Consider the following 12,856-nt stretch of genomic DNA (forward strand, 5'->3'; position numbering starts at 1 on the left):
GTACCACCTTAAGTCGATATGAATAAATTAATCTTCGGTGATTAAAACGTTTGCATATAAAAATATATAAAAAAAGAAGAGATGTGGATGTTGACTTCCAATGAGACCTCTCTCCATCAACACAAAATTACATTAAAGATTTGCAATTAAGCTATAAGAGGCACCGACATGACACAATATAAAACAATTCAAATAAAAAACAGTATGATTTATAAACACAACAATGGATGAAAAACATACAAATATAGTCACTAGTGTTGACAGTGGGTTACTTGCCATTAAATTTTATACCCCTTCCAAATTTATTTCTCCATGTTTTATGCCTCAAATTGCAAGTAGGGGGGTGAAATTACACTGTAAAAAAGTTTGGGTCCAGAATTTTAAAGGAAAGTAGTGATTTGGTCCAGGTAAAAAAGGTTGAAAAATAGCACTTCGGAAGCTGTCAAAAGATTTCAAGACGCCCTAAAGATAAAATTGTCCATATTTTGAGTTTGAGGCGATGAAGTTTTCTATAATTTTGATATAATTTGTCCCAAAAGTAGTACAACACACTGTAAAAGTTTCTTTGAGAAAGCGCAGGTGGGATTTTTTTTTTATTTTCATTTATGTTCTAAAAGAAATGCACTACGAAATAATTGTGGTCTCGGACCATATGATACACATCAACCAACAACCTACAACAACCACTAAATTACAGGCTCCCGACTTGTTACAGATATTCACAACAAGAACTATCTTTAAAAAAGATATCCGACGTATTTAAATTTGAGTATATGTTTAAAACTATCATTTCGATAACCTTCAGAAGCACAAAGATACCATTTAAATAACGTTTTCTCTGTTTGTGTTCAGTATTCTCGGTCCTCGTATCGTTTTGTTAATATCACCAAAACCCCGAGGAAATCTCACATGCGTAGGTGCGTTCTAAAAGTCATGTACGTTCGTACAACAAAGTTTACATTAAAAAAAATATATAATTGTCCCGAATAAACAGCTGTCACGGATGCAAAGAGCTATTGGAGAAACAATTATTTTAATAAAAATATAAATCTTTGTAAGATCTAGTTCAAATATTTGTAGTTTTTCACTTGCTTTCCATCACGATATAATTAACGAGACGTTTTTTCAAACACAACCAAATCACCCACCATGACAGCATTTTGTCCAATCACAGAAAGGATTTTCGAGCATGCGTTTTCTGTTGCCATAATTAAGCGTCCTTAAGTTCAAAGGACACAAACCGAAACTATACCGACCTCGTCGGAAAAATGGGTACACGTACGGATATTAAGATACAGTATTTTATACAAAAATGGCGGTATTTTGTATAGCCCAATAGCCACGTATATGTTTTATCCTGCAGTTCTTACACTAGTACTTGTTTTTTTGGGGTTACCGTTTTTGGTGTTCTGGTGTTAACGTTTTGCATTTTCACCAATCTACCTTGTATTTGCCAAATAAATCATTTCCTGTGGGCCAATACAAATTATTCCATATTCGCACCCATTAACAAGTCATGAAAATGCAATAGAAAAGTTGTGAAATTGAATATAGATAATATAATTGATGCTATAATTCATTCCATGTGCTCCCTGATATTAAACTTCAGGGAGGTAGAAGTGTGAACTCGAGCAGGTGAAAATATTTTATACTTTTGTAAAACTATTCCGATCAACTCGTTTAAAGATCAAACATTACAATGTTTTACGTTAAAGTCCCATACATTACAATGTTTTACGTTAAAGTCCCATACATTACAATGTTTTACGTTAAAGTCCCATACATTACTATGTTTTACGTTAAAGTCCCATACATTACTATGTTTTACGTTAAAGTCCCATACCCTACTATGTTTTACGTTAAAGTCCCATACATTACAGTGTTTTACGTTAAAGTCCCATACATTACAGTGTTTTACGTTAAAGTCCCATACCCTACTATGTTTTACGTTAAAGTCCCATACATTACTATGCTTTACGGTAAAGTCCCATACCCTACTATGTTTTACGTTAAAGTCCCATACATTACTATGTTTTACGTTAAAGTCCCATACATTACTATGTTTTACGTTAAAGTCCCATACATTACTATGTTTTACGTTAAAGTCCCATACATTACAGTGTTTTACGTTAAAGTCCCATACATTACTATGTTTTACGTTAAAGTCCCATACATTACTATGCTTTACGGTAAAGTCCCGTAGATCAAACATTACAATGTTTACGTTATTAAAGTCCCATACGTTACAATGTTTTACGTTAAAGTCCCATAGATGAGATGGTGTTCTGTGTGTTGGAGTTTTGTTTTTTCACCAATCTGCATTTCATTGATCATTTCCTATATGGGCAACAGAAAATTTTCCATTCGCACCCATTCAAAGAGTAAAAATGATACATAAGATGAAAATCGAATATCGAATACAGAAATGATTGCAGCTGGTATTCCTTCCATTGCCCCCACCCCCAGGGAGTTGGAATTGTGATTTCGAGCACGAAACTGCATTTTACTTTTTGTAAAACTATTTACACTATATAACTCAGTTTAATAAAGATGCAGTTTAATAAAGATGCAAATATTCAATGTATCTCTTCAAAAGTCCAATATATGAGTTTTCATAGAAAGTTAATAATAATTTTAGATAGGGTTATGAAAGACATTAGTAACAAATTTATATGATTTTGTGTATCTATATGGCAAACACTAAAAGCGAAACAAAATAAAGGTGTAAAATCATTAGTAGTTCGTGCAAATAATATTACTAACTCGAAATTTCTCACAAAGTTTTAGCTAGCGGGAAATAAGCGTGATGAATTTCAAAAGTAAGTTTATACGAGAGACGAAATTTAAATTCATTGATTGAAAAAAACACCAGTGGCGGATCCAGCCATTTTAAAAATGGGGGTTCCCAACACAGAGTAAATGGGGGTTCCAACTATATGCTCCCATTCAAATGCATAGATCGGCCAAAAAAAGGGGGGTTCCAACCCCCGGAACCCCCCCCCCCCCCCCTGGATCCACCACTGAACACTGACAATGCCATGGCAAATATCTGACAATGTCACAGCAAAACATCGCCAAAAATAACAAAAAAGGCTAACAACAGAATATATAAGCAGCATAGAAACCAAAGACTGAGTAACATGGACCACAATAAACAGGGGATGATCTTAGGCGCTCCGGAAGGACATCAGGTGCTTCTCCACATGTGACATTCATACTCTACTTTTAATTAATAAATAAGTTGAAACTTGATTGTTAAACAAACGTCATTTTTGTAGTCGCGACAAGCAAGTCATTGGGTGTATAAAGGGCTGAAACCAAAGTTTGGACGCTTAAAACTTCGAAGACGGAGTATGTATCCCTTCCCACTTCTTATACCATCGCCTTTGCTTAGCAATATGTTTAGTATAAATATTAAATAGCAGTCAAAATCACCATTAGTATAAGACCAGTAAGTTTATTAAGATAATAATCTGTTAAATAGGCAGCATTTTATTTGTCACAATTCGGCCGAATCCGAAGACGAGTAGCGGAATCACTCGAGGATTGCCGATTGGAAGCATTATATTAGTCACACCAGGACTTACTTACCTTGTGTTTCAGTTTCTGTATTAATGTAAATGATAATAAGTTAATGAACTACTATATTGCAAACGGCAATGAATCAAAAGCAAATACTATATAAAACAAGAATGCTATCATTTTCTATGTTCAGTGGACCGTGAAATTGGGGTCAAAACTTTAATTTGGAATATAAATTAGAAAGATCATATCATAGGGAACATGTGTACTAAGTTTCAAGTTGATGTAACTTAAACTTCATCAAAAACTACCTTGACCAAAAACTTTAACCTGAACTTCGCACTATCATTTTCTATGTTCAGTGGACCATGAAATTGGGGTCAAAACTATAATTTGGCATTAAAATTAGAAAGATCATATCATGGGGAACAGGTGTACTAAGTTTCAAGTTGATTGGACTTCAACTTCTTCAAAAACTACCTTGACCAAAAACTTTAACCTGAAGCGGACGGACGAACGGAGGCACAGACCAGAAAACATAATGCCCCTCTACTATCGTAGGTGGGCCATAAAAATACAAAAATAATAAACCTGTGGTTATCTCTGTATGATCTCTAAAGTTGGAAAAGTGCTCAAGGCCAAAAATTCACAAGCTGATCACGCTACGTCTACAGTGGCGGATCCAGAAATGTTCAGTCACGATTTAGTAATTCTCTATATAATCAACCAAATTTTTCCAACAAAAGGGGGCCCCGGTCAAGGACCCCCCCCCCTTGTAAACATGTAAACGTACACATAAAAACTGTAAAATAAACTGATCAATCATTTTGGCGTTATGACAATAAAATTGAAGACTTAAACAAACTAGAGGCTCTAAAGAGCCTGTGTCGCTCACCTTGGTCCGAGTGCATATAATATATATTCATGACACAACTGTGTTTTGGTGTTGTTGATGTGTTTGTAGATCTTACTTTATTGAACAATCTTGCTGCTTACACTTATCTTTATCTTTAATGAAATTGGCCCAGAAGTGACAATGGAAAATATTTTGTAAAAAATTACAAAAATTTACAAAATTTATGAAAATTGTTAAAAATTTACTATAAAGCATAACTCTTTTAGGGGTCGATTGACGACTTTTTCCAAGTTGACTTTGTTGTAGTTCTTACTTTGCTGTACATTATTGCTATTAATAGTTTATCTCTATCTATAATAATATTCAAGATAATAACCAAAAGCTGTAAAATTTTCCTAAAATTACTAATTCAGGGGAAACAACCCAACAACAAGTTGCCCGATTGGTCTCAAAATTTCAGGGAAGATAGAAATTGACCTAATGAACAATTTATTCACAGCAGATTTTTTTTAAATGCTTTGGTTCAGAGGTATGACCCAAATACTGCATTTTACCCTATGTTCTACATTGTAGTTTTAGCCATGTCAGCCATCTTGGTTGTTTGGACGGGTCACCGGACACATTTTTAAAACTAAATACCACAATGATGATTGTGGCCAAGTTTGGTTTGATTTGGCCCAGTAGTTTCTGAGGAGAAGCTTTTTGTAAAAGTTAACGACGACGGACGATGACGACGACGGACGCAAAGTGATGAGAAAAGCTCACTTTGGGCCAGGTGAGCTAAAAATGAATTCAGCTAGTTTAGAATTCTAACATTGAACAACTGCTAAGATTAATGATTGAGAAAGAGTTCTTCTTAACTTAACGTGGTCTTCCTAGAATCCATTATGAAACCAAGGTAGGTCTACTATTCGTTCTAAAGTAGAGTGGCAGTTGAGTATTTAAATGTTAATTTAAAATCTACTCCATATACCATATGGGCTGGATATACAAAATGCGTTTGAAGGTTGTCAAATAATGGTAACCAATTTGTTCCAAAATTGTCATTGAGTTTAAAGAAAGAACGTCCCCTACACTACCGAATGAAATATAAAATGAAATATAGTACTTATAATGCTATCACGTGACAAAGTGCCAGTGCTTTTACCTTGTGATCTAATTGTTTTTCCCGCCATCTTGCTTGTATGAAAATGTCGGCTGTATACTTCTCTTTCACCGTATCGATTTCACCAATCTTCAGAAAATGAACTTTTATGAATACTTGTTTGACCTACAATGATTTAAAAAAGACAAGATGAAACAAATTACTTTTTTTTTTTTATTGAAAATGAAATAACAATTTATTCCGTAAGTCAGACTATTTACCATGTAAATCATCAATGACATCCTGAAAATTAATTGACCTAATTTCCCCTCCCCTAATTCTCTGCTAAGCTCACGGGAAAAAAAGGAGAAAAATCCAAAGAACTGTTTGTTCGGAGTCCGGATAATGTTTCCGAGTAGAGTATTAAAGATCCGATTCATCACGTCGGTCTAGTATAAAGCACTCGAGTCAAATTGAAATGTTCTCATCCTTATATGATATATGTAATATTTCCCACTGAACGTCAAACACAAATATATATGGTGGTGTTTAACGACCTTGACTGGCTATACAGCCCTCGCACGGTCGGCTCGGTGCCCGAAGACGTTTGGTGAGCTTTAACATGTTTTGATGCCGTGGGTCAGGAACAAGTAGTGGAGGTCGCAATATGTAGGCCGCCATCTTGGTTTTGGTGAGTAGATTTTTCTTTGTTTACTATTTTGATGTTTATTTTCACTAACGGCTGCTTTCAGGGCCAGTTTGGTCAGCTTGGCAGCCCGCTAGCCCCGATGATGGAGTACAGGTAGATGATCTCGGACGTAGTTCGAAAGATGACAGGAAGCATTATCAAGACCAAAGCCGTGAGGCAGTGAAATGAAGGTCATATCACCCAACAGCCTAGGATACAGCCCTCGGACGTTAATCGGCATAACACTCCCCATAATACAATGGTTTTGGAGTGCATGTTAACGCGGGTACGCCAACTACTACGTCTATCTGTACGGCATGGATTGGTTTCTGTCATCTTAAGTAGTAAGTCGTTGATATCTAACTGTAAACCCTCATCGAAGATAGCGGGTAAAGGAGAGCTGGCCCAGCACGTCCGTTCAGCTGTAATGACTGAGACGTGACTGATGATGAATGATGTCAAACACAAATTAATCATCCAATTCATCTTATACATCTTAGAAGACAATATCACGTGACAACTTTCAAAGGGAGAAACTTATTTGAGGACCATTTTGATTGTAGAACATCCACCCGATAACCGTTATTAGAATTACGTGAATAGTCCTTTTATAATTTTAAGATCGATGTAATTAGCAAACACACGGTGGGTATGGTTGTCCTGCGAGAGAACGTACTGTGCTGGTGATTCGGTCCTGACGGGTGCTGGTGATCAATGAAAAAATGTAAACAAAGACGAAAATGATGATTTTTGACGTTTTCACTCATAAAAAATGGAAGAAAACAGTTGAGATTTTTCAATTTCGTTTCTTATGGGTTCATATATAAACCATTAAAAAATTGACCCTCTAAACTGTTTCAGTAAGCGTAACACAAAAATGCTCATTTTCAGAAAATCTCGAACTGAAAAAATAAAACAAAAATGTTCATAGAGTCCGCTTTCTATACCGCAATCCACACGACAAAACAATTTTGTGAAAAAACATTGCAATTTCTTAAAATTTAGCATTTTCTCAATTTATGCATGTCCTGATACTGTGCTGGTGGGTCCTGTCATTGTGCTGGTGGGTCCTGATACGGTGCTGGTGATTTTGGATAAGAAGTTGGTCATATTTGAAACAAATGTTACAAAATCAATAAAATTGGGCAGATAATTGTTGCCAACAGGATCTATGACTCCTATTTTAGCTCTTGTGCATCCATTTGGCTGTTTAATATGTGTTTTCAAATGATCTTAACTTGTCTGTATTACATAATAACATAAAAGGGCAACATCTTTCGTCCAATATCAGATAACAATATATAGTATCTAAAATAAGTTAAAAATTCCACAATACTATATAATTCATTTTATGTGTCAATTTGTTCGAAAAAAGTCGAAAAGAAGAGAGTTTAAGTTAATGTCATGATTATCTGTCGCTTTCTAGATCTATGCTTAGCATTTATTTCAGATGACATGGACTCCTCACCCTGATGACCCTGCTGCCTTTCATAACTTCATCCGTTTACATATATTAATAGATAAACGAAAGGCTGCAACTGGTATTTTTGTATTTAAAATGATTCGTTGTAACGAGAATATTTGTGGTGAATGGAAACTGTAAGGGTCAAAATCTTAAATTGCTTATAAATGTTGCTGGACCTAGTTTCGTTATCTGATCCGAATTTTCTGAAATGTGCAAGGTAGATAGACATTTTGATTTGTTTACTCGGTAATGAACCCTTGTGTTGATCCCATGGTAAACATAACAAAAATCTCTGTACAAAGGTCTGTGAATTTTCTACAAAAATAGTGATTTTATTTTCACTAAATTCTCTTTTTTCTACTAAATACAATAATGAACTATAATAAATAATAATGCTTTGCAAGAAGTTTCCCCTTGATATATGCACATTTCGTAATTGACATTGTCATAAACCGTACACGAAAAGATAAAATATTGATATAAGTACTTAATTTGCATCTTTGAACCCCCACCCCGGCTTGTTTTTTAGGAGCCTGGGGTGTCTAAAAATGGTCGATTACAGACAGCCGAGTACGCATTTTACTTTCCAGGCGTGTTTATGTTTTTTAAATATAAATTAAGGCTACATTTTAATATAATAATTCTATGAATTCACAATATAAAAAAATGCAGAAAAAAAATGAATGAAGTGAAATATCTTAGTAAGGAGTCATAACTACAGAGATGGTGTGTTTGACACACAAAACTTAAAAGCTTAGTGATATTACCAATATTAAAATAAAAGTGTATTTTAGTTTGGTATTTTTTCCATTTACTCATTTTCAATTATAATCAAGGCACATTTGATTTTTATTCATGAAAAATATTTAAATATAGAAAAGTAGGACACATTGTTCACTTCCTCCCCCGTAATTCTTTATCAAAAATATTTATTTTGAAATGAAAAAGCTAAGAAATCTTAGGTTTTTTAGTGTTTTCTAGGTTATCTCGTCTTCATTCTCTGACATATTCTAGCTTGCCCTTTCATAAAATAGTGAATTTTTTAGTGTTTTATCGAATTTTCGAAAAACAAGTACCTGATAACCGCTTAGACAAAAAAAAAATATGTTGGAAAAATCTTACAGCAAGTGATTCTTAATAGCTATAGCCTCGGTCACACCTTACCGGATAGCTCGAACGGACGCCTAACGGATAAAAAAAAAGTTATCCGTTGACAAAATTTGTATCTGTTGGGAGTCCGTTGGTGTACTAACGAACATGTAACGAATGCCAAACGGACACACAACGGACACTGAACGTACGTGAAACGGATACGTACCGGACAGAATGGACGTCGAACGTACATCGAACGGACGAGTACCGGATAAAACAGACACCGCTATGGAAGCGTAACGGATAAAACGGATGAACAAAATAATCTGAAAATTAAAGGCAATAAACCATCTAAAAATTAAAGGCAATAAACCATGAGAAATTTCAATTGGCATTTGTCCATTTTACATCCGGTAGTCATCCGTTTTATCCGTTATCCTTCCGTTAATATCCGTTTTACATCCGTTTTATCCGTTAGGCGTCCGGTAGACATCCGTTGGTGAATTGGTCTACCGGATCTCCAACGGATGCATAACGGATACGTAACGGATACAAAACGGACGAGTACCGTACAAAACGGATGCCTAACGGACGTTCAACGGACATTTTATCCGTTGGACGTCCGTTCAAAGTTTGAACATGTTCAAAATTTTCCACCGGACAGAACGGACGTCAACGGATAAAAACGGACGCTTAACGGACATGCAACGGATATGGACGGACGCCTAACGGATAAGAACGGACGTCCAACGGACATGAACGGATTGAGAAAAAGTTATCCGTTAGGCGTCCGTTAGAGCTATCCGGTAAGGTGTGACCAAGGCTAATATAAGATACATTTTTCTTTTACAATCCACCTTTAAAATTTTACGGGAAACTATTCCAAGCTTTCACTGTAACCTCGCTCTAACTTATCCCCCTCCCTCCCCCCCAAAAAACACCAAACAAACAAACCCGCAATACTATTGTCATTCTTATAGTCAACACTCAATTGTTCACAAACAAATGTGTTTTAAGCTGCTAAAGACATGATTCAAACGCTCAGACAGTCCTTTGTTCTATATTCATGCAAAACCTTTCACATTTTTATTTTATGGGTTATTGTTGAAGGTCGTACGATGACGTATGGTTGTTAACACATACTTCCTTTGGTTTCTTATGGAAATTTGTCCATTGACAACAAACATACCACATCATCTACATTATATTAAGTATTGTATAAATTACAACGTATTTTGGTGATCTTGCAAAATGATCGTAATCCCGAAAATCGTAAACATTAACAGGCCAATAAATAAGATTACAGTTAATTTCATTTTTTTTTTTAAATAGGGGTATTTTTTCTCTCATAATAACAGTAAACAGATTCACAACAATGTCAATTTCAAGAAAGCAGACAACAGCTAATTAGTCAACAACAGTACAGCATCAATGCTCTTGAATATATGCCACTTTTAACTAAAATATAAAAGCACAGAACCAGGACATAGGAGCACAGAACCAGGACCGTTTTTCTTATCACCAGCACAGCGTCAGGACAATTCCGTTTAACGAACTTGCACGACTTTTGCAATATAATATTGTTGTAATATACTTTACATGGTACTTATGACACATCAGAGAAAAATTAAGCAACAAAACAGTCGTTTTATTGCCGTTCTGATACAATGTAAACAAACCCACCAGCACAGAATCAGGACCCACCAGCACCCGTCAGGACCAAATCACCAGCACAGTACGTTCTCTCGCAGGACAACCATACCCACCGTGAAACAGAGGACATAGATGAATAATAAGACAAATAGGTTTATCCCTATTCGTTATTGAATATACATTTATGAAAGGTAATTATTGGTGGTCTGTTAGTGTTGCTGTCCTAATTTGGCCAATATAACAGAACTAAAAACAACTGTCATACAAGTTGGTTTAGCTACCTAGTAAAACCAGGTTTAACCAACCATTTTTTCAAATAAATACCTGTACCAAGATCACAGTTGCAGTTGTACATTCGTTCTGTTGATTAATATAAAAGTCGAGCGTTTGGATTAGTCAGTTTTTATTGTCCACCTTTTAAAATTTATCTTGAAGATTTATAACGTCCATTGTTAACATCATTTAATATTGACATGTAAATATGCGCTTTGAAATAATTGATTTGTATAAATAAATATGCTGTAAATATCCTCGGGTAAATATTGTATTACGGTAAACATATTTCCTGTAGTATTGAACGATTAATTGTAATAAAAATGTCATAATATCGCGACTAAAATAGAGTTTAATTATTGTAATTTGAACTTATATCAGTCAAGGACTTGAAAGTAAAACTTCTATTTATATCACCATTGCTCAATCATATTATATATATAAAAAAACAATATTTATATCTATATGTTATTGTGCTGCTAAAAGCATCTATCGGATTAAAACTGTAAGACGCAAGAACCATTAGATATTAGATAAATTAGTATAATACAAATTACTAGCAACTACTAGTATATGTTTGGATGTACTGGTATATACATCCTTTAATCGGAGCTCCTCACGATAGCGGCGAGGATACAGTGGCATCAATGTACAATCCCTAACGGAATTTATGGAGATGTTTCACTTAATAATATTCAACCTAGCACCAAGGACAAACCACAACCCAACACCAATGGAATCTAAAGACACCACGGGAAGTCTGTTGTTTTTTTTTTACGGTGGAGGGGGCCAAAGTACTTGCTGATAACCACCGAGCAAATTGGCGGGGATAGACAAACCGAACAGACTGCGGTCTAGGTCGGTTTTCTGGTCAAATTCTGGGGTCACTTTTGCCAACCGAGGCCCCAAAGTACTATAATCATAGTTTAAACTATGGGCTTGGTACAAGGGATTTTTGAGCGAGGGTGTAAATTTACATATTAATGTACTAATGTACTGAAAATGTCAGCGCCCCGAGTCTGGAACGAACACGTGACCTTCAGCACTGTAACGGCATCGTTTTTATGTTGCAACTGTCATCCAAGGGGGAGGTTTAGCTAGCTTTTAAACCAGGTTTATTCCATCATTTTCTACATACGAAAATGTCTGTACCAAGTCAGGAATAAGACTGTTGTTATCTATTTGTTTGATGTGTTTGTTTAACTTACAACCAATGTTTATTGTCAGACATTTGGTGTTTGTAACCATTTTTGTCAGAAATCATTTGCCCTAGTAGGAGCCTGTTACCCCCCCTCCCTTTGGGAATACGATTGTATTCTTAATGCAGTGAATTTTCCGTGTCAACTACTTTAATTCCTAAACCACCATGATTCCTTTCAAACTCGCCACATTGAAACTAATCCTAAACGAATTATCTTTATGATTTTTTAATCGAAGATGCGTACGTAATCGGTCGTAAAGATGAAATTATTACAACTTACTAAATAGGTAAAAACACGCACCTGCCGAGATGCAAATTAAATTATTTTTTACATTAATTTCACTTACCTTTGGTTTGATATTAGGTAATTTATCCTCCATTTTCTATAACCTATAGACTTATCACGGCTCCACGGTTGTTTACATTAGATACAGGGTTCAATCGATTTCTCAAACTCATTTAAATTTCAAACAACATATCGACAATACATCAATGATAAATATGTATCCAGGTATGAAATGTATAAAGGAAATCAAACAGCGCAGCAGTAAACGGTATTAATTACAATATCGTAAATATTTTTTTGCATGTTAATAATTTTTTTTTCTTTTCTAAATGGTTCACGGTTGTATGGCTAATTAAGATTTAAACCGATTAAATATGTTGGTACACAAAAGTCAATGCAGGTAATATGCTTTATAAAGGTATAATGGGTAAGTAAATATAGGTAAATGACATATATAATCCTAACCCAAAGGTGAAATCAATGAAAGTTTTTTTTTGTATTTTTAACTTATATCATGTATATAATGCTTATTAACTTTATTGATTTATTGTATACAATCAGTAACGTTCAGGAAAATACTTGTAACATTGCATATTTGACCCTACTTGGGATTATCGAATTGTACAAATATGCATATGATATTAAACCCCAAACTAGAGTACTACGCCAATAACCAAAGGGGCATATATGTCTGTATAAAACAGAACGTGTACATGTAAACCCAAACTAGAGTACT

General features: G+C 34.9%; 1 protein-coding gene across 2 annotated transcripts in view; it reads right to left on the bottom strand.

The window, feature by feature from the left end:
* The window catches only part of LOC139496281 (cys-loop ligand-gated ion channel-like), a 35,665-nt gene extending 23,159 nt beyond the window's left edge, over window positions 1–12,506 (bottom strand). The window contains exons 1-3 of one of the 2 annotated variants that reach the window (XM_071284780.1): window positions 12,182–12,506; window positions 5,526–5,648; window positions 3,592–3,606 (exon numbers count right to left, since the gene is read on the bottom strand). In XM_071284780.1, coding sequence (XP_071140881.1) covers window positions 3,592–3,606; window positions 5,526–5,648; window positions 12,182–12,214 — 171 coding nt within the window. In that variant the 5' untranslated portion in view covers window positions 12,215–12,506. The remainder of the gene's footprint in view (window positions 1–3,591; window positions 3,607–5,525; window positions 5,649–12,181) is intronic. The other variant, XM_071284781.1, reaches the window with a different exon arrangement.
* Between the last annotated feature and the right edge of the window lie 350 nt (window positions 12,507–12,856).

This window comes from Mytilus edulis, chromosome 11 (assembly GCF_963676685.1).
Source record: "Mytilus edulis chromosome 11, xbMytEdul2.2, whole genome shotgun sequence".
NCBI classification, from domain to species: domain Eukaryota; kingdom Metazoa; phylum Mollusca; class Bivalvia; order Mytilida; family Mytilidae; genus Mytilus; species Mytilus edulis.